This window comes from Camelus dromedarius, chromosome 16 (assembly GCF_036321535.1).
Source record: "Camelus dromedarius isolate mCamDro1 chromosome 16, mCamDro1.pat, whole genome shotgun sequence".
NCBI classification, from domain to species: Eukaryota; Metazoa; Chordata; class Mammalia; order Artiodactyla; family Camelidae; genus Camelus; species Camelus dromedarius.
The window spans coordinates 11,264,621-11,288,405 of record NC_087451.1 but is presented as its reverse complement, the minus strand read 5'-3'; the positions used below and the strand labels follow the sequence as shown (position 1 = coordinate 11,288,405).

Genomic DNA, 23,785 nt, shown 5'->3' with positions numbered 1-23,785 from the left:
CTAATCCTGTTCATTATAAATGAAAGTAGACAAGAAGTGAAAGAAATGTGAAAGAATCTAAATTGCTTCCTTGCATTTCTGATTCAGTGAGAATAAGTATGTTGCTTTCTTTTGAAACAGGATGTCTCGGGCCGTTCATCTTCCACTTCCGTGTCCCGTTCAGCTTGGTTCGTTAAGAAATGACTCTTTGGAAGCACAACTTCATGAGTATGTCAAACAGGGGAACTATGTGAAAGTGAAGAAGATTCTTAAGAAAGGTAGGCACTGTATTGAAATGGCAGATGCAACTTGATTCACATCACTGGATACCATTGGAAGGAAAATCAGGTACATTATAAAACTGAGTTCTTAGGGAAATCGAAAGTTAAATTTAGAGCTGAGATGTTCTCTGCCAGTGAAGTCATATTGCTCAGTAGAGGTCTTAAATCACTGGAGGCTGTTGTGTCTTGTTTGTACTGAGGAACCATAAGGTCTTCCAACTGTTAGGCTCCTAAAGGCTTCTCCTCAGGCCCCAGCCACCCACCTTGAATTCTGCCTGATTCCCTTTTCTCCTTCAAATCTGTTGCATCCACTGAGTCTTCCAAGGCCTGTGGTGGAGTGAGAAGGCCCGTCTTCATAGCTCTCCTCTTTCCTGCTCCTTAGAGGCACTTGGTGCTTTTGGTTTCAGGGTTGTTTTTTTGTTTAACTTTTTTTTTTGCTGTAGACTAGAGGCATCTCAGCCTGTAGGGCAGACAGAAATAACAAACATAGCTCAGGCAATCTTCAACAGAACAGACACACACACAAAATACACAACAACTGATGGTATTAACCCCTGATCTAGAGATCCAGACCTGCTTTTTCCAGAGTAACCAGAAGTCCTGTTAGATTCCCCCTCTTCCTTCCTAGTATAGAAGGGGAGACTTATTAAGCTTCTCTCAGCTGGGTTGGAACAGTCAGGGTGACCTGATTTCTCGTCAGTGTTTCTCCATTTGCCTCAACATATTCCTGAGGACTTCTGGAAAGGTAACATCAGTTCCTGTAGGATCCAACCACTCCACAAAATACTTCTCTCAAGAAATTCTGAAATGTTGCCGTGTACCACCCCTGGAATCTATAGATGAAGCAGCTGATGGTGAACTCACTAATTTATTTGAAAGGTCTTGTTTTTTTCCCCCCTCAAAATTTTGCAGTTTATTTCTTAACACATCTTCATGTATTTTAGTATAAAAATTGATATTCAATAGAAGTATGCTGTGATTTCTAGTGTCTGTCTATCCAGTGTGAAAAGCAGAAATTTAGAATGTTTATTTTCTCTTAACATCTCCTGAACATTCTGCATCTTCAGATTCTTTTTTTGACCCTTTTTTTTTCAGGCAGAGTTAGTATATAATACTATATAAGTTTCAGGTGTACAACATAGTGACTCACAAGTTTTAAAAGTTATACTCCGTTTATGATTATTGTAAACTATTGGCTATGTTCCCTGTGTTGTACAATATATCCCCGTGGCTTATTTATTTTATATGTAGTAGGTCATATCTCTTAATCCCCTACCCCTATTCTGTCCCTCCCCCACACCCCTGTTGCCACTGGTAACTACTAGTTTGTTCTCTATATGTGTGAGCCTGCTTCTCTTTTCTCAGATTCACTAGTTTGTTTTATTTTTAGATTCCACATATACGTGGTATCAAACGGTACTTGTCTTTCTTTGTCTGACTTAATGCATCTTCAGATACTTGACATTAAGTTAGAGCAGGGGGTAGGATTGGCAGGTATAACTGGATATGAAGCAGGATTTCATATATTATATATGAAGCTGCACAGTGAAGAACAGGAGGAGATAAATGCCCTCACAGTCTACAGCAGGGCTTCTTAGGAGATGGCCAAAACGATCTTTGGAACTTCAACTCCATCACCCTCCTCAGGCCTGTCTAAGAGCAGGTGAGACAGTGATGGGGTAGTGGTGGGAGTGTCAGTGGAAAAGATTCTTAAAAGGCACTTACAGGAATAGGATGCTGAGGCTTTCCCCTCCTTCCCAGCCTCAAGCCAAGTTAAGAGGCCTCTCAGGTAAACCTCATGGAGAGGATTGTGGTGCTTGCAAGCAGGAGAGTTGGGAGCCTATGTGGCAGCCTGCTGAACAGGAGAACCATGTCAGCCCACCCCAGCTGCCACCAAGGAGGCATGAATAGAACCTGGCATGTTATGTGGAATTTAGGGGTCAGGAGGACCACCATCTGCCTTCTACCTGGAGCAGTCCTTGATGTCTGGATGAGCACGAGAGACCAGCAGTTGGAGTAGCTATACTTCCACCAGCTGTGGGGCAGGTGGAGTCTACGGAAGGTAGCTGAGCTGTCTAAAGGGACCGCACCTATGAAGGAAGGAAGAATCCCAACAGAGAGCCTAGAGCTGTAGCAAGAAGTCAGCAGGAGAGGGCAGGGGCCTGCATTAGGGTGGTGTGCAGAAGAGTTAGACCCACTAACCCCTCCCACAGAAGAGCAGGCATTAGGACAAAGCCCAAAGCTACAAAGAGCATCAGCTTAGGACAAAGACCTTTGCCCCTTGGCTCTCCCCCTACTCCACTCTGGAGTTGTCAGAAACAGCCTTGAGATCAGAGGAGTGGAAGAGCAGGGGAGAGGTTTTGATTTTAAAAGGACTGGACAGTTAATTACCCGAAAATAAGACTGCTTTGAATACCACAAAGTGACTGAAAGAGTATGGAATCTGCCTGAGGGAAAGAGAGAGCCAGCTGACAGAGTAAACTTGAGGGAGGTGGAAGGAGAAAAACTTTCCTGACTGTATCCTACTTAGTTCAGCCCACTCAAGACCAGACACTATAGATTATATGAGTTCTACAACCCAAAAGATGAGTTCCAGAAGCTCAGCCCAGACTTTATTCTTTTTTTCATTATATATATATTGGTTGAACCTTGGGGTTAGAGCAGCCAAGGAAAGACGTGTGGCCCTGCCTTCCAGGAGTATAATCAGTCGTGGAAACAGACATGCGTTAGTAATTGAAGTCCTGAGAAGGGCAAGAGGCAAAAGGAGCACACCAGGTACATCTCAGCCTCCTTGACTAGGAGGTAAACAAGGGGAAATTCTTAGAGAAAATGATATTTAGGCCAGGCCCTTAAAGAAGAAAAGTTGAGGTGGAAGAAGTAAAAGATAAACGTTAGAGGCAAGGGAAGATGAAAGGGATACAAAGGCCTTGAGGATAGAAAAGTGTGTGGATGACTTGAGTTGGAGAAAAAGGCAATGTGGTGGGAGAGAATGGTGTGGGGTGAAGCTGGCAAGGTAAGCTGCAGCTGGACCCGGCCTCATGCGCTGTTGGAAGGATTTTGGTAAAAGGTGCATCCATATTTAGGATTGTTATGTCTTCCTGGTAAATTGACCCTACTATCATTATGAGATGTCTCTATCTCTGGTAATACTGTCTTGAAGTCTACTTTATCTGATGTTCATATAGCCATTTTAGGCTCCTTATGCTTACTGTTTCAAGGAATATCTTTAGAGTTAAGATATGTTTTCTGTAGAGAGCATAGAGTTGGGACTTGCATCTTAAAATCTATTCTGATCCTCTCTGCCTTTTATTTGTTTAGTCTATTAACATTTAAGGTAATTATTGATATAGGGGTAATGTTAGCGTTAACATTTTATTATATTATTTGCTTTTTGTTTGTCCTGTTTTTTTCTCTTCCCTCTTTTCTGCCTTCTTTTGATTTCATTAAATACTTTTTAGAATTCAGTTTTAATGTAGCTATTGGCTCTTTAGCTGTACTTCACTGCGTTATTTTTTTGGTGGCCTTTCCAGTGACTGCAATATACGTCTTAAATTTTTTGTTCTCCTTAGAGTTAATAGTATATCATGTCACATAAAATATACAACTATACAGGCTCAGTTCTCTCCTTCCCCTATCCTTTATATTAAAGATGCTGTAAGTATTACATCTGTTTAAGTTATGAATCCTGCAATACAATTTTATAGTTTTTACTTTAAAGAGAATATATTTTAAACAAACTAAGAGGAAAAACTAGTTTTTTATATTTAGCTACATATTTACTATTTCTGGTGCTCTTTGTTCTTTCCAAAAGGCCTGAGTTTCCTTCTTCAGCCTAAAGAATTTCCTTTAACATTTCTGGTACTGCGGGTCTTCTGGTAACAGATTTTCTTAGTTTTCTAAACATGTCTTTGTTTCACTGTGATTCTTGAAGGATATTGTCACTAGATATAAAACTCTAGGTTGAATGTTTTTTCACTTCAGCCACTGTCTTTTGGCCTCTATAGTTTCTGATAAGAAACCAAGCGTCATTTGAACCATTGTTCACCAGTGTGCAGTGGATTGTTTTCCTCTGGTCTCATTCAAGAGTTTCTCTTTATTTTTGGCTACCAGTGGTTTGAAGACTTTGATGTGCCTAGGTGTGGTTTTCCATGTATTTATCCTGCCTGGGGTATGCTGATCTTCTTGTATATGGAAATTAATATCTTTTACCAAATTTGGGGACTTTTCCACCATTATTTATTCACATACTCTTTCTGTTTTGTTATCTCCTTGCCTTCTGGAAATCCACTTACACTTATGTCAGACTTTTTGATACTGCCCCATAGCCCCCAAAGCTCTGTTGATTTTCTTTTTCAATCTTTAATCACTGTGTCCTTCTGATGGGATAATTTCTCTTGATCTTTTGTCAAGTTTGTGACTCTTCCTCTGTCATCTCTAATCTGGTCTTAACTTATGCAGGTTCAATGATTGCTAGAATGACTCACAGAACTCAAAACATTTTTCTTACTATTACTGGTTTATTACAGAGAACACAATTCAGCAACAGTCAAATGAAAGAGATACATGGGTAAGGCATGGTGTGTGTGGGGTGCTGGGAGCTTCCATGCCCTCTTCTGGTACCACCCTCCCAGCACTTCTATATGTTTACCAACCCAGAAGCTCTCCAAGCCCTATCAGTTAGGGGTTTTTATGGAAATTTCATAATTTAGGCATGATTGATTAAATCTTTGGCCATTGGTGATTGATCTCAATCTCCAGCCCCTCTCTTCTGCCGAGGTGGGGCAGGGTTTGAGCTGAATGGAGATGGCAGAGCTGAAAGTCCCAATCCTCTAATCATGAGTTAGTCTTGGTCTCTGGTGACCAGCCCCCATCCTGAAGCTATCTAGGAACCCCTCAGCCAGAAGTTCTGTCAAGAGCATACCAAAGACACTTATTCATATCACTCAGGAAATTCCAAGGGTTTTAGGACCTCTTGTGCCAGGTACCTGGGAATAGATGTCTATTTCTAAATGGTTGCCCTGGCTGCAGAAGGCTATGAGGTATGTGAGGAGATGGAGGGAAGAGTAGGGTGACTTCTTTTGGGTTTGAGCAAGTGGGTTGACTGTGGTATCATTGAAGAGGAAAAGGTCTAGGAAAAATAGGTTTGGAAGTTATTGAAAGTCAGTTTCGGTAGGGTGAGTTTGAGACACCTGTGATTCAGCTAAATGAAGTGTCAAAGAGAAGCTGGATATATGAGGCAGCAGCTCAGAAGAGGTCTGAGTGCACATCCATGTTTTGAAATCAAGGATGATCAAGAGAAGAGGGCCAAGAACACTGCTGGCAGGGACGTCACTCTCTTACAAAGAGGCTGCCTTTGTTGGGGCAGGAGTGGAGAAAAAAGGAGGGGAAAACCAAGTGATTTCCAACAGTTAATGTCAGTTTCTGGAGTGAGGGAAAGAACAAACATTCATTGATTCATCATTTATTCAGTTAGTCTGCATTTACTCGGTGGGCAAGGGGCTGGAAATACAATGTAAATATGATTTCATTTCTGTTTTTAGAGCCTCACAGTTGAGTAGAGGGAGATAATGTGTTTAGACCACAGAGAGCTATGTAGAAGCACATTCAAGGATAATTAGGGACACAAAGCACATAGTGGTCACTGTGAGCTGGGAAGGTCAGAGAAGGCATCCAGAAGAGATGACATGAACTGAGTCTTTGAATGTGCTGGAGTGATAATCAGACCCATATGCAGTTGGAGAATCTGCTCCTAGGAGGCGAAAGGATGGCATGGATGGTGAGGGGTCCCCAGAAAGGTTGGAGGAACACAGAATGGAAAAGTCTTAGATTCAGAAGGGCTCAGATCAGAGACGAGGGCCCTTGGGTGAAAGGGAGTGGAAATCACCTTCTAGCTTCAAGACATAAGCAACTGCTCTGACACCAAGGAGATGTGTCCCAGACCTGGCCAGATTGCCCCAACACTGTCCCTTTCTCTGAAGGAATTGAATTCAGAGCGTTTGGCTATCTCCAAGGAGGTTGTATTCGAAGTGGTTAGATGAGATGACCCTGATGGTCACGTTGGTCACCTTAACTACAATGCAGTAAAAAACAAACAAACAAAAAGTGTGTTTGGTTCAGAAAACCATGTGGACGTCCACGTGGCGCTGTGCTTTCTGGCAGGCTGGAAGACGTGGGGGCAGAAGCACTTTAACCACAGGAAGTGACTAAAAAGTCATACACCATCATATATAAAGCGTGTTCTTTAGGAGAAGCTGGGACTAACTTTTGCCACAAGTGAAGGCTTCCTCTTGAGATTTGGAAGCCAGGCAGATCAGTCATTCAAGACTGAACCTTGAAGGATAGTGTATTTAGTGCTTTCTTAGAGAAAGGACTTTGATTGGAGCCTCGACCTCTGGAGACAGGCAGTTTAGCTTCCAGAAAGAACCCGGACTTGATTTAGTGCCAGAGGTACCTAGGTACCTACCCTGTGTGGTGCCCTCAGCTGTGTGACAGATACTGTAGCCAGCATCCGTAAGAATGGGGACACAGTCACCCCCTTCTCCTTCAGGTGTTTAGAGGATGAAGGGAGACAGCGGGTTAAGATGCCTATCACGGAGAAGGCACTCACAGACCACCATGGTTACGTCTGTCGTTACGCGAGATCAGAAGTGTACACCAGTTCTTTGTCTGTCTGTCTGTCTGTCTGTCTGTCTGTCTTTTCTCCTTCTCCCCCCACGTCTCTCCTTCAGGCCAAGGCAACGTGGTCTCTCCAAGTAGGCATATTCCTGTAGCAGGCGAGAGGCAGTCCACACGGACCAGTGTGGGGAACAGCGTTTCCGTAGCCTGCGGAGGGGCGAGGCGACCCCACCTGGACCCAGGTGGCGCCGGGCGCGGTGGGCGGGGTAATAGGAGTCTTGTGTAGGAGTCCGATGCGCGCGGCGTGTGATTGGCTGCTAGGAAGCCATATGTTAATGAGGCCTGTTGCTGCTTTTGAAGTCTTTCTGGAAGATTTACGGGCGAAAGTGGTGCTTGAACTCTGGCATTTCACCGAATACTTATAAGATACAAAGTAAAAAATGTTCCCGGGACGACGAGTGACGTGACAGAATGTCGCCATCAGTGTAAAGTGCGCGGCTGCCACGGAGCCGTCAGAGGCTTCGCGGTCAAGGTCAAGACTATACTTTCAGGGATCATTTCTATAGTTTGTTACTAGAGAAGTTTCTCTGAACGTGTAGAGCACCCGAAACCACGAGGAGGAGGTGCAGCGTTCTCTCCTGAGCGTGAAGCTGGTTGTTGGTGTCGCTTGTGTGATCGCCACTTGCCATTGATGATCGTTCTTCTCTTCCTTTTGGGGAGAGTAAGAGGGGGAGGACGCCGTCTGAGTGGTCTCGTTTATAATCTTGTTTCAACGAAACAGTAGGAGCTCTTGATTTAGTATATCAAAGTTATTTTTTTTTTTCTACGTGCTTTGTGGTCAATGTTTTTTCAGTTTTTTTTTTTTAGCCAATTGTTGGGTCTCCTACGTTAATCCTAGAACTTCGCTGGGTTTAACTCATATCGTTTAATTATTTTGTATTGCTGTGGGATATTTACTTCACTGTGGGGTTTTTTTTTTTTTTTTTTTTTTTTTTCTTTTTTAGTGCTTTTGGTTATGAATGTTTTACTTTCCAAGAGAGCTTTTCTTTTTTTTTTAAATTGAGTTTTATGATTGACACACTATCAGGCGTAGGCGTAATTATTCCATCCTTTTGTACGTATTGCAAAATGATCACAATAAGTCTGGTGTAACCGTCACCCTATATAGTTATACAATTTTTTTTCTTATAACTACAGCTTTTAAGATTTATTACCAACTTTCAAATATGCAACACAGTGTTACTAGCTATAGTCTCCATGCTGTACATTACATCCCAATGACTTTTTTTTATAACTGAAGTTTGTACTTTTTGACTTTCTTCACCCATCTTTCCCCCATCTCCACCCTCGCTCACACCTCTAGTGAACATGGGGGTGTATGTATCTTTTCAAGTTAGTATTTTTCATTTCTTTGGATAAATACCTAGACGTAGAATTACTGAAGCATTTGGTAGTTCAGCACCAATTTACGTTTACACCAGCAATGCACAAGGGTTCCCTTTTCTCCACATCGCCAGATGTCTTTTTGATAATAGCCATTCTAACAGATATGAGGTGATGTGATATCTTTGTGGTTTTGATTTGCATTTCCCTGATGATTAGTGATTTAGCATCTTTTCATGTGCCTGTTTGGCCATCTGTGTACATTCTTTAGAAAAAAAAAAAAAGTCTAATCAGATCCTTTGGCCATCTTTTTATTGGATTTTTGGGGTTGTTTTGTTTTGAGTAAAGGTAGATTTATTTAGAGAGATACATACTGCATAGAGTGTAAGGCAAGAGAAAGGCCATGAGGTGTGGGGAGGCCACGAGGTGTGAGGTTGCATGCTCAGGTTAGAGTAACCGTAGGTACACACTCCATAGACAGAGTGTGGGCCGTCTCCGAAGAGGAGAGAGCTAGAGAGGCGGCCTGGGTTTTGTTTTGTTTTGTTTTTTTTGCTGTTCTGGTATATGAGTTCTTGATATATTGGATACTAATCCCTCATCAGATACATAATTTGCAAGTATTTTTTCCTATTCAGTCGGTTGCCTTTTCATTTCTTAATGGTTTCTTTTGCTCTGCAGAAGCTTTTTAGTGTGATGTAGTCCCACTTGATTATTTTTGCATTTTTGTTGCCTACGCTTTTCGTGTCAAATCCAAAAAAAATCATCACCAAGACCAGTTTCTAGGAGCTTACCATCTATGTGTTCTAGGAGTTTTATGATTTTAGGCCTTTCATTCAAGTTTTTAATCCACTTTGAGTTAATTTTTGTGTATGGTGTAAGATACTGGTCCAGTTTCATTCTTTGGCAAAGTCCAATCTTCCCAGTATCATTTATAGAAGAGACTTTACTTTCCCCATTGTATATTGTTGACTCCATTGTCTTAAATTAATTGACCAAAAATTCATGGGCTTATTTCTGGGCTCTCTGTTGTACTCCATTGATCTACATGTCTGTTTTCATGCCAGTACCATACTGTTTTTATTACTATAGCTTTGAAATATAGTTTGAAGTCAGGGAATGTTGTGCCTGCAGCTTTCTTTTCTTTCTCAAGATTGCTTTGACTCTGTGATCTTTTGTGGTTCCAATAAAATTTTAGAATTTTGTTCTATTTCTGTGAAAAATGCCATTGGAATTTTGATGGATACTCCATTGAATCTTATATTGCTTTGGGTAGTATGGACATTTTGACAATAATAGTTGTTCCAATCTACGAGCACAGAATATCTTTCCATTTATTTCTGTCTTCTGCAGTTTCTTTAATCAGTGCCATAGTTTTCAGTATACAGGTGTTTCACCTCCTTGGTTAACATTTTCCTAGGTTTTTTTTTTTTTTTTTTTTTTTTAAATTTCTGATGCAATTGTAAGTGGGATTATTTTCTTAATTTCTCTTTAGTTCGTGATTAGTGTATAGAAATGCAACAGATTGCTGTATATTGATACTGTATCCTGTAACTGTACTGAATTCATTTATTAGTTCTAACAGTTTTTTGGTGGAGTCTTTAGGATTTTCTGTATATAGTATCTTGTCATCTGGAAACAATGACAGTCTTACTTCTTCCTTTTCAATTTGGATGCCTTTTATTTCTTTTTCTTGCCTAACTGCTCTGGCTAGGACTTCCATTACTATATTGGATAAAAGTGGCAAAAGTGAGCATCCCTGTCTTGTTCCTAAGTATTTGCTCTTATCAGTTATACTTTTTCAGGGCATTCTATTCTTGAATTTTAGATTTTTTTTTTTTTCCTGAGGTTGCTATACTTTTTGATATTTCCTTCTAGTTTCCCTCCTCCCTCCCACCCCTCTCCCTATTTGCTTATTTGCTCGCTCTCACTGAGGGCTTTCCTGAAGTTTAGGTTGATCCTGGCCTATGTTTTAAAGTAACCCACTAAAAGGGTGGTTGAAAGAAGCTGATTGAAAGTTTTGTGGGTATGAGTGGAGCTTTTCCTTTTTTGGGCTTTACTTTTTAATGTCCGGGTAGGGAAGATAACTCCTAAATATCGTAAGTAGGTGGGGTCTTTTTATTCTCCACAGGATAAGGGGCTAGAGATAACAAAGATAAATATGATCTGGTTCCAGCTTTTAAAAACTTCACAGTTGAGTAGGGGGAGATAATGTGCTTAGACCACAGAGAGCTATGTAGAAGCACATTCAAGGATAATTAGGGACACAAAGCACATAGTGGTCACTGTGAGCTGGGAAGGTCAGAGAAGGCATCCAGAAGAGATGACATGAACTGAGTCTTTGAATGTGCTGGAGTGATAATCAGACCCATATGCAGTTGGAGAATCTGCTCCTAGGAGGCGAAAGGATGGCATGGATGGTGAGGGGTCCCCAGAAAGGTTGGAGGAACACAGAATGGAAAAGTCTTAGATTCAGAAGGGCTCAGATCAGAGACGAGGGCCCTTGGGTGAAAGGGAGTGGAAATCACCTTCTAGCTTCAAGACATAAGCAACTGCTCTGACACCAAGGAGATGTGTCCCAGACCTGGCCAGATTGCCCCAACACTGTCCCTTTCTCTGAAGGAATTGAATTCAGAGCGTTTGGCTATCTCCAAGGAGGTTGTATTCGAAGTGGTTAGATGAGATGACCCTGATGGTCACGTTGGTCACCTTAACTACAATGCAGTAAAAAACAAACAAACAAAAAGTGTGTTTGGTTCAGAAAACCATGTGGACGTCCACGTGGCGCTGTGCTTTCTGGCAGGCTGGAAGACGTGGGGGCAGAAGCACTTTAACCACAGGAAGTGACTAAAAAGTCATACACCATCATATATAAAGCGTGTTCTTTAGGAGAAGCTGGGACTAACTTTTGCCACAAGTGAAGGCTTCCTCTTGAGATTTGGAAGCCAGGCAGATCAGTCATTCAAGACTGAACCTTGAAGGATAGTGTATTTAGTGCTTTCTTAGAGAAAGGACTTTGATTGGAGCCTCGACCTCTGGAGACAGGCAGTTTAGCTTCCAGAAAGAACCCGGACTTGATTTAGTGCCAGAGGTACCTAGGTACCTACCCTGTGTGGTGCCCTCAGCTGTGTGACAGATACTGTAGCCAGCATCCGTAAGAATGGGGACACAGTCACCCCCTTCTCCTTCAGGTGTTTAGAGGATGAAGGGAGACAGCGGGTTAAGATGCCTATCACGGAGAAGGCACTCACAGACCACCATGGTTACGTCTGTCGTTACGCGAGATCAGAAGTGTACACCAGTTCTTTGTCTGTCTGTCTGTCTGTCTGTCTGTCTGTCTGTCTGTCTGTCTGTCTTTTCTCCTTCTCCCCCCACGTCTCTCCTTCAGGCCAAGGCAACGTGGTCTCTCCAAGTAGGCATATTCCTGTAGCAGGCGAGAGGCAGTCCACACGGACCAGTGTGGGGAACAGCGTTTCCGTAGCCTGCGGAGGGGCGAGGCGACCCCACCTGGACCCAGGTGGCGCCGGGCGCGGTGGGCGGGGTAATAGGAGTCTTGTGTAGGAGTCCGATGCGCGCGGCGTGTGATTGGCTGCTAGGAAGCCATATGTTAATGAGGCCTGTTGCTGCTTTTGAAGTCTTTCTGGAAGATTTACGGGCGAAAGTGGTGCTTGAACTCTGGCATTTCACCGAATACTTATAAGATACAAAGTAAAAAATGTTCCCGGGACGACGAGTGACGTGACAGAATGTCGCCATCAGTGTAAAGTGCGCGGCTGCCACGGAGCCGTCAGAGGCTTCGCGGTCAAGGTCAAGACTATACTTTCAGGGATCATTTCTATAGTTTGTTACTAGAGAAGTTTCTCTGAACGTGTAGAGCACCCGAAACCACGAGGAGGAGGTGCAGCGTTCTCTCCTGAGCGTGAAGCTGGTTGTTGGTGTCGCTTGTGTGATCGCCACTTGCCATTGATGATCGTTCTTCTCTTCCTTTTGGGGAGAGTAAGAGGGGGAGGACGCCGTCTGAGTGGTCTCGTTTATAATCTTGTTTCAACGAAACAGTAGGAGCTCTTGATTTAGTATATCAAAGTTATTTTTTTTTTTCTACGTGCTTTGTGGTCAATGTTTTTTCAGTTTTTTTTTTTTAGCCAATTGTTGGGTCTCCTACGTTAATCCTAGAACTTCGCTGGGTTTAACTCATATCGTTTAATTATTTTGTATTGCTGTGGGATATTTACTTCACTGTGGGGTTTTTTTTTTTTTTTTTTTTTTTTTCTTTTTTAGTGCTTTTGGTTATGAATGTTTTACTTTCCAAGAGAGCTTTTCTTTTTTTTTTAAATTGAGTTTTATGATTGACACACTATCAGGCGTAGGCGTAATTATTCCATCCTTTTGTACGTATTGCAAAATGATCACAATAAGTCTGGTGTAACCGTCACCCTATATAGTTATACAATTTTTTTTCTTATAACTACAGCTTTTAAGATTTATTACCAACTTTCAAATATGCAACACAGTGTTACTAGCTATAGTCTCCATGCTGTACATTACATCCCAATGACTTTTTTTTATAACTGAAGTTTGTACTTTTTGACTTTCTTCACCCATCTTTCCCCCATCTCCACCCTCGCTCACACCTCTAGTGAACATGGGGGTGTATGTATCTTTTCAAGTTAGTATTTTTCATTTCTTTGGATAAATACCTAGACGTAGAATTACTGAAGCATTTGGTAGTTCAGCACCAATTTACGTTTACACCAGCAATGCACAAGGGTTCCCTTTTCTCCACATCGCCAGATGTCTTTTTGATAATAGCCATTCTAACAGATATGAGGTGATGTGATATCTTTGTGGTTTTGATTTGCATTTCCCTGATGATTAGTGATTTAGCATCTTTTCATGTGCCTGTTTGGCCATCTGTGTACATTCTTTAGAAAAAAAAAAAAAGTCTAATCAGATCCTTTGGCCATCTTTTTATTGGATTTTTGGGGTTGTTTTGTTTTGAGTAAAGGTAGATTTATTTAGAGAGATACATACTGCATAGAGTGTAAGGCAAGAGAAAGGCCATGAGGTGTGGGGAGGCCACGAGGTGTGAGGTTGCATGCTCAGGTTAGAGTAACCGTAGGTACACACTCCATAGACAGAGTGTGGGCCGTCTCCGAAGAGGAGAGAGCTAGAGAGGCGGCCTGGGTTTTGTTTTGTTTTGTTTTTTTTGCTGTTCTGGTATATGAGTTCTTGATATATTGGATACTAATCCCTCATCAGATACATAATTTGCAAGTATTTTTTCCTATTCAGTCGGTTGCCTTTTCATTTCTTAATGGTTTCTTTTGCTCTGCAGAAGCTTTTTAGTGTGATGTAGTCCCACTTGATTATTTTTGCATTTTTGTTGCCTACGCTTTTCGTGTCAAATCCAAAAAAAATCATCACCAAGACCAGTTTCTAGGAGCTTACCATCTATGTGTTCTAGGAGTTTTATGATTTTAGGCCTTTCATTCAAGTTTTTAATCCACTTTGAGTTAATTTTTGTGTATGGTGTAAGATACTGGTCCAGTTTCATTCTTTGGCAAAGTCCAATCTTCCCAGTATCATTTATAGAAGAGACTTTACTTTCCCCATTGTATATTGTTGACTCCATTGTCTTAAATTAATTGACCAAAAATTCATGGGCTTATTTCTGGGCTCTCTGTTGTACTCCATTGATCTACATGTCTGTTTTCATGCCAGTACCATACTGTTTTTATTACTATAGCTTTGAAATATAGTTTGAAGTCAGGGAATGTTGTGCCTGCAGCTTTCTTTTCTTTCTCAAGATTGCTTTGACTCTGTGATCTTTTGTGGTTCCAATAAAATTTTAGAATTTTGTTCTATTTCTGTGAAAAATGCCATTGGAATTTTGATGGATACTCCATTGAATCTTATATTGCTTTGGGTAGTATGGACATTTTGACAATAATAGTTGTTCCAATCTACGAGCACAGAATATCTTTCCATTTATTTCTGTCTTCTGCAGTTTCTTTAATCAGTGCCATAGTTTTCAGTATACAGGTGTTTCACCTCCTTGGTTAACATTTTCCTAGGTTTTTTTTTTTTTTTTTTTTTTTTAAATTTCTGATGCAATTGTAAGTGGGATTATTTTCTTAATTTCTCTTTAGTTCGTGATTAGTGTATAGAAATGCAACAGATTGCTGTATATTGATACTGTATCCTGTAACTGTACTGAATTCATTTATTAGTTCTAACAGTTTTTTGGTGGAGTCTTTAGGATTTTCTGTATATAGTATCTTGTCATCTGGAAACAATGACAGTCTTACTTCTTCCTTTTCAATTTGGATGCCTTTTATTTCTTTTTCTTGCCTAACTGCTCTGGCTAGGACTTCCATTACTATATTGGATAAAAGTGGCAAAAGTGAGCATCCCTGTCTTGTTCCTAAGTATTTGCTCTTATCAGTTATACTTTTTCAGGGCATTCTATTCTTGAATTTTAGATTTTTTTTTTTTTCCTGAGGTTGCTATACTTTTTGATATTTCCTTCTAGTTTCCCTCCTCCCTCCCACCCCTCTCCCTATTTGCTTATTTGCTCGCTCTCACTGAGGGCTTTCCTGAAGTTTAGGTTGATCCTGGCCTATGTTTTAAAGTAACCCACTAAAAGGGTGGTTGAAAGAAGCTGATTGAAAGTTTTGTGGGTATGAGTGGAGCTTTTCCTTTTTTGGGCTTTACTTTTTAATGTCCGGGTAGGGAAGATAACTCCTAAATATCGTAAGTAGGTGGGGTCTTTTTATTCTCCACAGGATAAGGGGCTAGAGATAACAAAGATAAATATGATCTGGTTCCAGCTTTTAAAAACTTCACAGTTGAGTAGGGGGAGATAATGTGCTTAGACCACAGAGAGCTATGTAGAAGCACATTCAAGGATAATTAGGGACACAAAGCACATAGTGGTCACTGTGAGCTGGGAAGGTCAGAGAAGGCATCCAGAAGAGATGACATGAACTGAGTCTTTGAATGTGCTGGAGTGATAATCAGACCCATATGCAGTTGGAGAATCTGCTCCTAGGAGGCGAAAGGATGGCATGGATGGTGAGGGGTCCCCAGAAAGGTTGGAGGAACACAGAATGGAAAAGTCTTAGATTCAGAAGGGCTCAGATCAGAGACGAGGGCCCTTGGGTGAAAGGGAGTGGAAATCACCTTCTAGCTTCAAGACATAAGCAACTGCTCTGACACCAAGGAGATGTGTCCCAGACCTGGCCAGATTGCCCCAACACTGTCCCTTTCTCTGAAGGAATTGAATTCAGAGCGTTTGGCTATCTCCAAGGAGGTTGTATTCGAAGTGGTTAGATGAGATGACCCTGATGGTCACGTTGGTCACCTTAACTACAATGCAGTAAAAAACAAACAAACAAAAAGTGTGTTTGGTTCAGAAAACCATGTGGACGTCCACGTGGCGCTGTGCTTTCTGGCAGGCTGGAAGACGTGGGGGCAGAAGCACTTTAACCACAGGAAGTGACTAAAAAGTCATACACCATCATATATAAAGCGTGTTCTTTAGGAGAAGCTGGGACTAACTTTTGCCACAAGTGAAGGCTTCCTCTTGAGATTTGGAAGCCAGGCAGATCAGTCATTCAAGACTGAACCTTGAAGGATAGTGTATTTAGTGCTTTCTTAGAGAAAGGACTTTGATTGGAGCCTCGACCTCTGGAGACAGGCAGTTTAGCTTCCAGAAAGAACCCGGACTTGATTTAGTGCCAGAGGTACCTAGGTACCTACCCTGTGTGGTGCCCTCAGCTGTGTGACAGATACTGTAGCCAGCATCCGTAAGAATGGGGACACAGTCACCCCCTTCTCCTTCAGGTGTTTAGAGGATGAAGGGAGACAGCGGGTTAAGATGCCTATCACGGAGAAGGCACTCACAGACCACCATGGTTACGTCTGTCGTTACGCGAGATCAGAAGTGTACACCAGTTCTTTGTCTGTCTGTCTGTCTGTCTGTCTGTCTGTCTGTCTGTCTGTCTGTCTTTTCTCCTTCTCCCCCCACGTCTCTCCTTCAGGCCAAGGCAACGTGGTCTCTCCAAGTAGGCATATTCCTGTAGCAGGCGAGAGGCAGTCCACACGGACCAGTGTGGGGAACAGCGTTTCCGTAGCCTGCGGAGGGGCGAGGCGACCCCACCTGGACCCAGGTGGCGCCGGGCGCGGTGGGCGGGGTAATAGGAGTCTTGTGTAGGAGTCCGATGCGCGCGGCGTGTGATTGGCTGCTAGGAAGCCATATGTTAATGAGGCCTGTTGCTGCTTTTGAAGTCTTTCTGGAAGATTTACGGGCGAAAGTGGTGCTTGAACTCTGGCATTTCACCGAATACTTATAAGATACAAAGTAAAAAATGTTCCCGGGACGACGAGTGACGTGACAGAATGTCGCCATCAGTGTAAAGTGCGCGGCTGCCACGGAGCCGTCAGAGGCTTCGCGGTCAAGGTCAAGACTATACTTTCAGGGATCATTTCTATAGTTTGTTACTAGAGAAGTTTCTCTGAACGTGTAGAGCACCCGAAACCACGAGGAGGAGGTGCAGCGTTCTCTCCTGAGCGTGAAGCTGGTTGTTGGTGTCGCTTGTGTGATCGCCACTTGCCATTGATGATCGTTCTTCTCTTCCTTTTGGGGAGAGTAAGAGGGGGAGGACGCCGTCTGAGTGGTCTCGTTTATAATCTTGTTTCAACGAAACAGTAGGAGCTCTTGATTTAGTATATCAAAGTTATTTTTTTTTTTCTACGTGCTTTGTGGTCAATGTTTTTTCAGTTTTTTTTTTTTAGCCAATTGTTGGGTCTCCTACGTTAATCCTAGAACTTCGCTGGGTTTAACTCATATCGTTTAATTATTTTGTATTGCTGTGGGATATTTACTTCACTGTGGGGTTTTTTTTTTTTTTTTTTTTTTTTTCTTTTTTAGTGCTTTTGGTTATGAATGTTTTACTTTCCAAGAGAGCTTTTCTTTTTTTTTTAAATTGAGTTTTATGATTGACACACTATCAGGCGTAGGCGTAATTATTCCATCCTTTTGTACGTATTGCAAAATGATCACAATAAGTCTGGTGTAACCGTCACCCTATATAGTTATACAATTTTTTTTCTTATAACTACAGCTTTTAAGATTTATTACCAACTTTCAAATATGCAACACAGTGTTACTAGCTATAGTCTCCATGCTGTACATTACATCCCAATGACTTTTTTTTATAACTGAAGTTTGTACTTTTTGACTTTCTTCACCCATCTTTCCCCCATCTCCACCCTCGCTCACACCTCTAGTGAACATGGGGGTGTATGTATCTTTTCAAGTTAGTATTTTTCATTTCTTTGGATAAATACCTAGACGTAGAATTACTGAAGCATTTGGTAGTTCAGCACCAATTTACGTTTACACCAGCAATGCACAAGGGTTCCCTTTTCTCCACATCGCCAGATGTCTTTTTGATAATAGCCATTCTAACAGATATGAGGTGATGTGATATCTTTGTGGTTTTGATTTGCATTTCCCTGATGATTAGTGATTTAGCATCTTTTCATGTGCCTGTTTGGCCATCTGTGTACATTCTTTAGAAAAAAAAAAAAAGTCTAATCAGATCCTTTGGCCATCTTTTTATTGGATTTTTGGGGTTGTTTTGTTTTGAGTAAAGGTAGATTTATTTAGAGAGATACATACTGCATAGAGTGTAAGGCAAGAGAAAGGCCATGAGGTGTGGGGAGGCCACGAGGTGTGAGGTTGCATGCTCAGGTTAGAGTAACCGTAGGTACACACTCCATAGACAGAGTGTGGGCCGTCTCCGAAGAGGAGAGAGCTAGAGAGGCGGCCTGGGTTTTGTTTTGTTTTGTTTTTTTTGCTGTTCTGGTATATGAGTTCTTGATATATTGGATACTAATCCCTCATCAGATACATAATTTGCAAGTATTTTTTCCTATTCAGTCGGTTGCCTTTTCATTTCTTAATGGTTTCTTTTGCTCTGCAGAAGCTTTTTAGTGTGATGTAGTCCCACTTGATTATTTTTGCATTTTTGTTGCCTACGCTTTTCGTGTCAAATCCAAAAAAAATCATCACCAAGACCAGTTTCTAGGAGCTTACCATCTATGTGTTCTAGGAGTTTTATGATTTTAGGCCTTTCATTCAAGTTTTTAATCCACTTTGAGTTAATTTTTGTGTATGGTGTAAGATACTGGTCCAGTTTCATTCTTTGGCAAAGTCCAATCTTCCCAGTATCATTTATAGAAGAGACTTTACTTTCCCCATTGTATATTGTTGACTCCATTGTCTTAAATTAATTGACCAAAAATTCATGGGCTTATTTCTGGGCTCTCTGTTGTACTCCATTGATCTACATGTCTGTTTTCATGCCAGTACCATACTGTTTTTATTACTATAGCTTTGAAATATAGTTTGAAGTCAGGGAATGTTGTGCCTGCAGCTTTCTTTTCTTTCTCAAGATTGCTTTGACTCTGTGATCTTTTGTGGTTCCAATAAAATTTTAGAATTTTGTTCTATTTCTGTGAAAAATGCCATTGGAATTTTGATGGATACTCCATTGAATCTTATATTGCTTTGGGTAGTATGGACATTTTGACAATAATAGTTGTTCCAATCTACGAGCACAGAATATCTTTCCATTTATTTCTGTCTTCTGCAGTTTCTTTAATCAGTGCCATAGTTTTCAGTATACAGGTGTTTCACCTCCTTGGTTAACATTTTCCTAGGTTTTTTTTTTTTTTTTTTTTTTTTAAATTTCTGATGCAATTGTAAGTGGGATTATTTTCTTAATTTCTCTTTAGTTCGTGATTAGTGTATAGAAATGCAACAGATTGCTGTATATTGATACTGTATCCTGTAACTGTACTGAATTCATTTATTAGTTCTAACAGTTTTTTGGTGGAGTCTTTAGGATTTTCTGTATATAGTATCTTGTCATCTGGAAACAATGACAGTCTTACTTCTTCCTTTTCAATTTGGATGCCTTTTATTTCTTTTTCTTGCCTAACTGCTCTGGCTAGGACTTCCATTACTATATTGGATAAAAGTGGCAAAAGTGAGCATCCCTGTCTTGTTCCTAAGTATTTGCTCTTATCAGTTATACTTTTTCAGGGCATTCTATTCTTGAATTTTAGATTTTTTTTTTTTTCCTGAGGTTGCTATACTTTTTGATATTTCCTTCTAGTTTCCCTCCTCCCTCCCACCCCTCTCCCTATTTGCTTATTTGCTCGCTCTCACTGAGGGCTTTCCTGAAGTTTAGGTTGATCCTGGCCTATGTTTTAAAGTAACCCACTAAAAGGGTGGTTGAAAGAAGCTGATTGAAAGTTTTGTGGGTATGAGTGGAGCTTTTCCTTTTTTGGGCTTTACTTTTTAATGTCCGGGTAGGGAAGATAACTCCTAAATATCGTAAGTAGGTGGGGTCTTTTTATTCTCCACAGGATAAGGGGCTAGAGATAACAAAGATAAATATGATCTGGTTCCAGCTTTTAAAAACTTCACAGTTGAGTAGGGGGAGATAATGTGCTTAGACCACAGAGAGCTATGTAGAAGCACATTCAAGGATAATTAGGGACACAAAGCACATAGTGGTCACTGTGAGCTGGGAAGGTCAGAGAAGGCATCCAGAAGAGATGACATGAACTGAGTCTTTGAATGTGCTGGAGTGATAATCAGACCCATATGCAGTTGGAGAATCTGCTCCTAGGAGGCGAAAGGATGGCATGGATGGTGAGGGGTCCCCAGAAAGGTTGGAGGAACACAGAATGGAAAAGTCTTAGATTCAGAAGGGCTCAGATCAGAGACGAGGGCCCTTGGGTGAAAGGGAGTGGAAATCACCTTCTAGCTTCAAGACATAAGCAACTGCTCTGACACCAAGGAGATGTGTCCCAGACCTGGCCAGATTGCCCCAACACTGTCCCTTTCTCTGAAGGAATTGAATTCAGAGCGTTTGGCTATCTCCAAGGAGGTTGTATTCGAAGTGGTTAGATGAGATGACCCTGATGGTCACGTTGGTCACCTTAACTACAATGCAGTAAAAAACAAACAAACAAAAAGTGTGTTTGGTTCAGAAAACCATGTGGACGTCCACGTGGCGCTGTGCTTTCTGGCAGGCTGGAAGACGTGGGGGCAGAAGCACTTTAACCACAGGAAGTGACTAAAAAGTCATACACCATCATATATAAAGCGTGTTCTTTAGGAGAAGCTGGGACTAACTTTTGCCACAAGTGAAGGCTTCCTCTTGAGATTTGGAAGCCAGGCAGATCAGTCATTCAAGACTGAACCTTGAAGGATAGTGTATTTAGTGCTTTCTTAGAGAAAGGACTTTGATTGGAGCCTCGACCTCTGGAGACAGGCAGTTTAGCTTCCAGAAAGAACCCGGACTTGATTTAGTGCCAGAGGTACCTAGGTACCTACCCTGTGTGGTGCCCTCAGCTGTGTGACAGATACTGTAGCCAGCATCCGTAAGAATGGGGACACAGTCACCCCCTTCTCCTTCAGGTGTTTAGAGGATGAAGGGAGACAGCGGGTTAAGATGCCTATCACGGAGAAGGCACTCACAGACCACCATGGTTACGTCTGTCGTTACGCGAGATCAGAAGTGTACACCAGTTCTTTGTCTGTCTGTCTGTCTGTCTGTCTGTCTGTCTGTCTGTCTGTCTGTCTTTTCTCCTTCTCCCCCCACGTCTCTCCTTCAGGCCAAGGCAACGTGGTCTCTCCAAGTAGGCATATTCCTGTAGCAGGCGAGAGGCAGTCCACACGGACCAGTGTGGGGAACAGCGTTTCCGTAGCCTGCGGAGGGGCGAGGCGACCCCACCTGGACCCAGGTGGCGCCGGGCGCGGTGGGCGGGGTAATAGGAGTCTTGTGTAGGAGTCCGATGCGCGCGGCGTGTGATTGGCTGCTAGGAAGCCATATGTTAATGAGGCCTGTTGCTGCTTTTGAAGTCTTTCTGGAAGATTTACGGGCGAAAGTGGTGCTTGAACTCTGGCATTTCACCGAATACTTATAAGATACAAAGTAAAAAATGTTCCCGGGACGACGAGTGACGTGACAGAATGTCGCCATCAGTGTAAAGTGCGCGGCTGCCACGGAGCCGTCAGAGGCTTCGCGGTCAAGGTCAAGACTATACTTTCAGGGATCATTTCTATAGTTTGTTACTAGAGAAGTTTCTCTGAACGTGTAGAGCACCCGAAACCACGAGGAGGAGGTGCAGCGTTCTCTCCTGAGCGTGAAGCTGGTTGTTGGTGTCGCTTGTGTGATCGCCACTTGCCATTGATGATCGTTCTTCTCTTCCTTTTGGGGAGAGTAAGAGGGGGAGGACGCCGTCTGAGTGGTCTCGTTTATAATCTTGTTTCAACGAAACAGTAGGAGCTCTTGATTTAGTATATCAAAGTTATTTTTTTTTTTCTACGTGCTTTGTGGTCAATGTTTTTTCAGTTTTTTTTTTTTAGCCAATTGTTGGGTCTCCTACGTTAATCCTAGAACTTCGCTGGGTTTAACTCATATCGTTTAATTATTTTGTATTGCTGTGGGATATTTACTTCACTGTGGGGTTTTTTTTTTTTTTTTTTTTTTTTTCTTTTTTAGTGCTTTTGGTTATGAATGTTTTACTTTCCAAGAGAGCTTTTCTTTTTTTTTTAAATTGAGTTTTATGATTGACACACTATCAGGCGTAGGCGTAATTATTCCATCCTTTTGTACGTATTGCAAAATGATCACAATAAGTCTGGTGTAACCGTCACCCTATATAGTTATACAATTTTTTTTCTTATAACTACAGCTTTTAAGATTTATTACCAACTTTCAAATATGCAACACAGTGTTACTAGCTATAGTCTCCATGCTGTACATTACATCCCAATGACTTTTTTTTATAACTGAAGTTTGTACTTTTTGACTTTCTTCACCCATCTTTCCCCCATCTCCACCCTCGCTCACACCTCTAGTGAACATGGGGGTGTATGTATCTTTTCAAGTTAGTATTTTTCATTTCTTTGGATAAATACCTAGACGTAGAATTACTGAAGCATTTGGTAGTTCAGCACCAATTTACGTTTACACCAGCAATGCACAAGGGTTCCCTTTTCTCCACATCGCCAGATGTCTTTTTGATAATAGCCATTCTAACAGATATGAGGTGATGTGATATCTTTGTGGTTTTGATTTGCATTTCCCTGATGATTAGTGATTTAGCATCTTTTCATGTGCCTGTTTGGCCATCTGTGTACATTCTTTAGAAAAAAAAAAAAAGTCTAATCAGATCCTTTGGCCATCTTTTTATTGGATTTTTGGGGTTGTTTTGTTTTGAGTAAAGGTAGATTTATTTAGAGAGATACATACTGCATAGAGTGTAAGGCAAGAGAAAGGCCATGAGGTGTGGGGAGGCCACGAGGTGTGAGGTTGCATGCTCAGGTTAGAGTAACCGTAGGTACACACTCCATAGACAGAGTGTGGGCCGTCTCCGAAGAGGAGAGAGCTAGAGAGGCGGCCTGGGTTTTGTTTTGTTTTGTTTTTTTTGCTGTTCTGGTATATGAGTTCTTGATATATTGGATACTAATCCCTCATCAGATACATAATTTGCAAGTATTTTTTCCTATTCAGTCGGTTGCCTTTTCATTTCTTAATGGTTTCTTTTGCTCTGCAGAAGCTTTTTAGTGTGATGTAGTCCCACTTGATTATTTTTGCATTTTTGTTGCCTACGCTTTTCGTGTCAAATCCAAAAAAAATCATCACCAAGACCAGTTTCTAGGAGCTTACCATCTATGTGTTCTAGGAGTTTTATGATTTTAGGCCTTTCATTCAAGTTTTTAATCCACTTTGAGTTAATTTTTGTGTATGGTGTAAGATACTGGTCCAGTTTCATTCTTTGGCAAAGTCCAATCTTCCCAGTATCATTTATAGAAGAGACTTTACTTTCCCCATTGTATATTGTTGACTCCATTGTCTTAAATTAATTGACCAAAAATTCATGGGCTTATTTCTGGGCTCTCTGTTGTACTCCATTGATCTACATGTCTGTTTTCATGCCAGTACCATACTGTTTTTATTACTATAGCTTTGAAATATAGTTTGAAGTCAGGGAATGTTGTGCCTGCAGCTTTCTTTTCTTTCTCAAGATTGCTTTGACTCTGTGATCTTTTGTGGTTCCAATAAAATTTTAGAATTTTGTTCTATTTCTGTGAAAAATGCCATTGGAATTTTGATGGATACTCCATTGAATCTTATATTGCTTTGGGTAGTATGGACATTTTGACAATAATAGTTGTTCCAATCTACGAGCACAGAATATCTTTCCATTTATTTCTGTCTTCTGCAGTTTCTTTAATCAGTGCCATAGTTTTCAGTATACAGGTGTTTCACCTCCTTGGTTAACATTTTCCTAGGTTTTTTTTTTTTTTTTTTTTTTTTAAATTTCTGATGCAATTGTAAGTGGGATTATTTTCTTAATTTCTCTTTAGTTCGTGATTAGTGTATAGAAATGCAACAGATTGCTGTATATTGATACTGTATCCTGTAACTGTACTGAATTCA

The 23,785-nt window shown here is 41.2% G+C and overlaps 1 protein-coding gene and 4 non-coding genes across 5 annotated transcripts in view; all 5 read left to right on the top strand.

Moving 5' to 3' along the window:
- The first annotated feature begins 121 nt into the window (after positions 1 to 121).
- TEX14 (testis expressed 14, intercellular bridge forming factor) overlaps positions 122 to 23,785 on the top strand; it is an 88,161-nt gene continuing 64,497 nt past the window's right edge. The window contains exon 1 of the mRNA XM_064494982.1: positions 122 to 257. Within this exon, the coding sequence (XP_064351052.1) occupies positions 122 to 257 (136 nt within the window). The remainder of the gene's footprint in view (positions 258 to 23,785) is intronic.
- On the top strand, positions 7,411 to 7,626 carry LOC116158046 (small nucleolar RNA U3). Its single transcript, XR_004142273.1, has one exon. It is a non-coding gene; the product is annotated as a small nucleolar RNA U3 (small nucleolar RNA).
- On the top strand, positions 12,066 to 12,281 carry LOC135323280 (small nucleolar RNA U3). Its single transcript, XR_010384699.1, has one exon. It is a non-coding gene; the product is annotated as a small nucleolar RNA U3 (small nucleolar RNA).
- On the top strand, positions 16,720 to 16,935 carry LOC135323279 (small nucleolar RNA U3). The gene has a single exon (XR_010384698.1). It is a non-coding gene; the product is annotated as a small nucleolar RNA U3 (small nucleolar RNA).
- On the top strand, positions 21,374 to 21,589 carry LOC135323278 (small nucleolar RNA U3). Its single transcript, XR_010384697.1, has one exon. It is a non-coding gene; the product is annotated as a small nucleolar RNA U3 (small nucleolar RNA).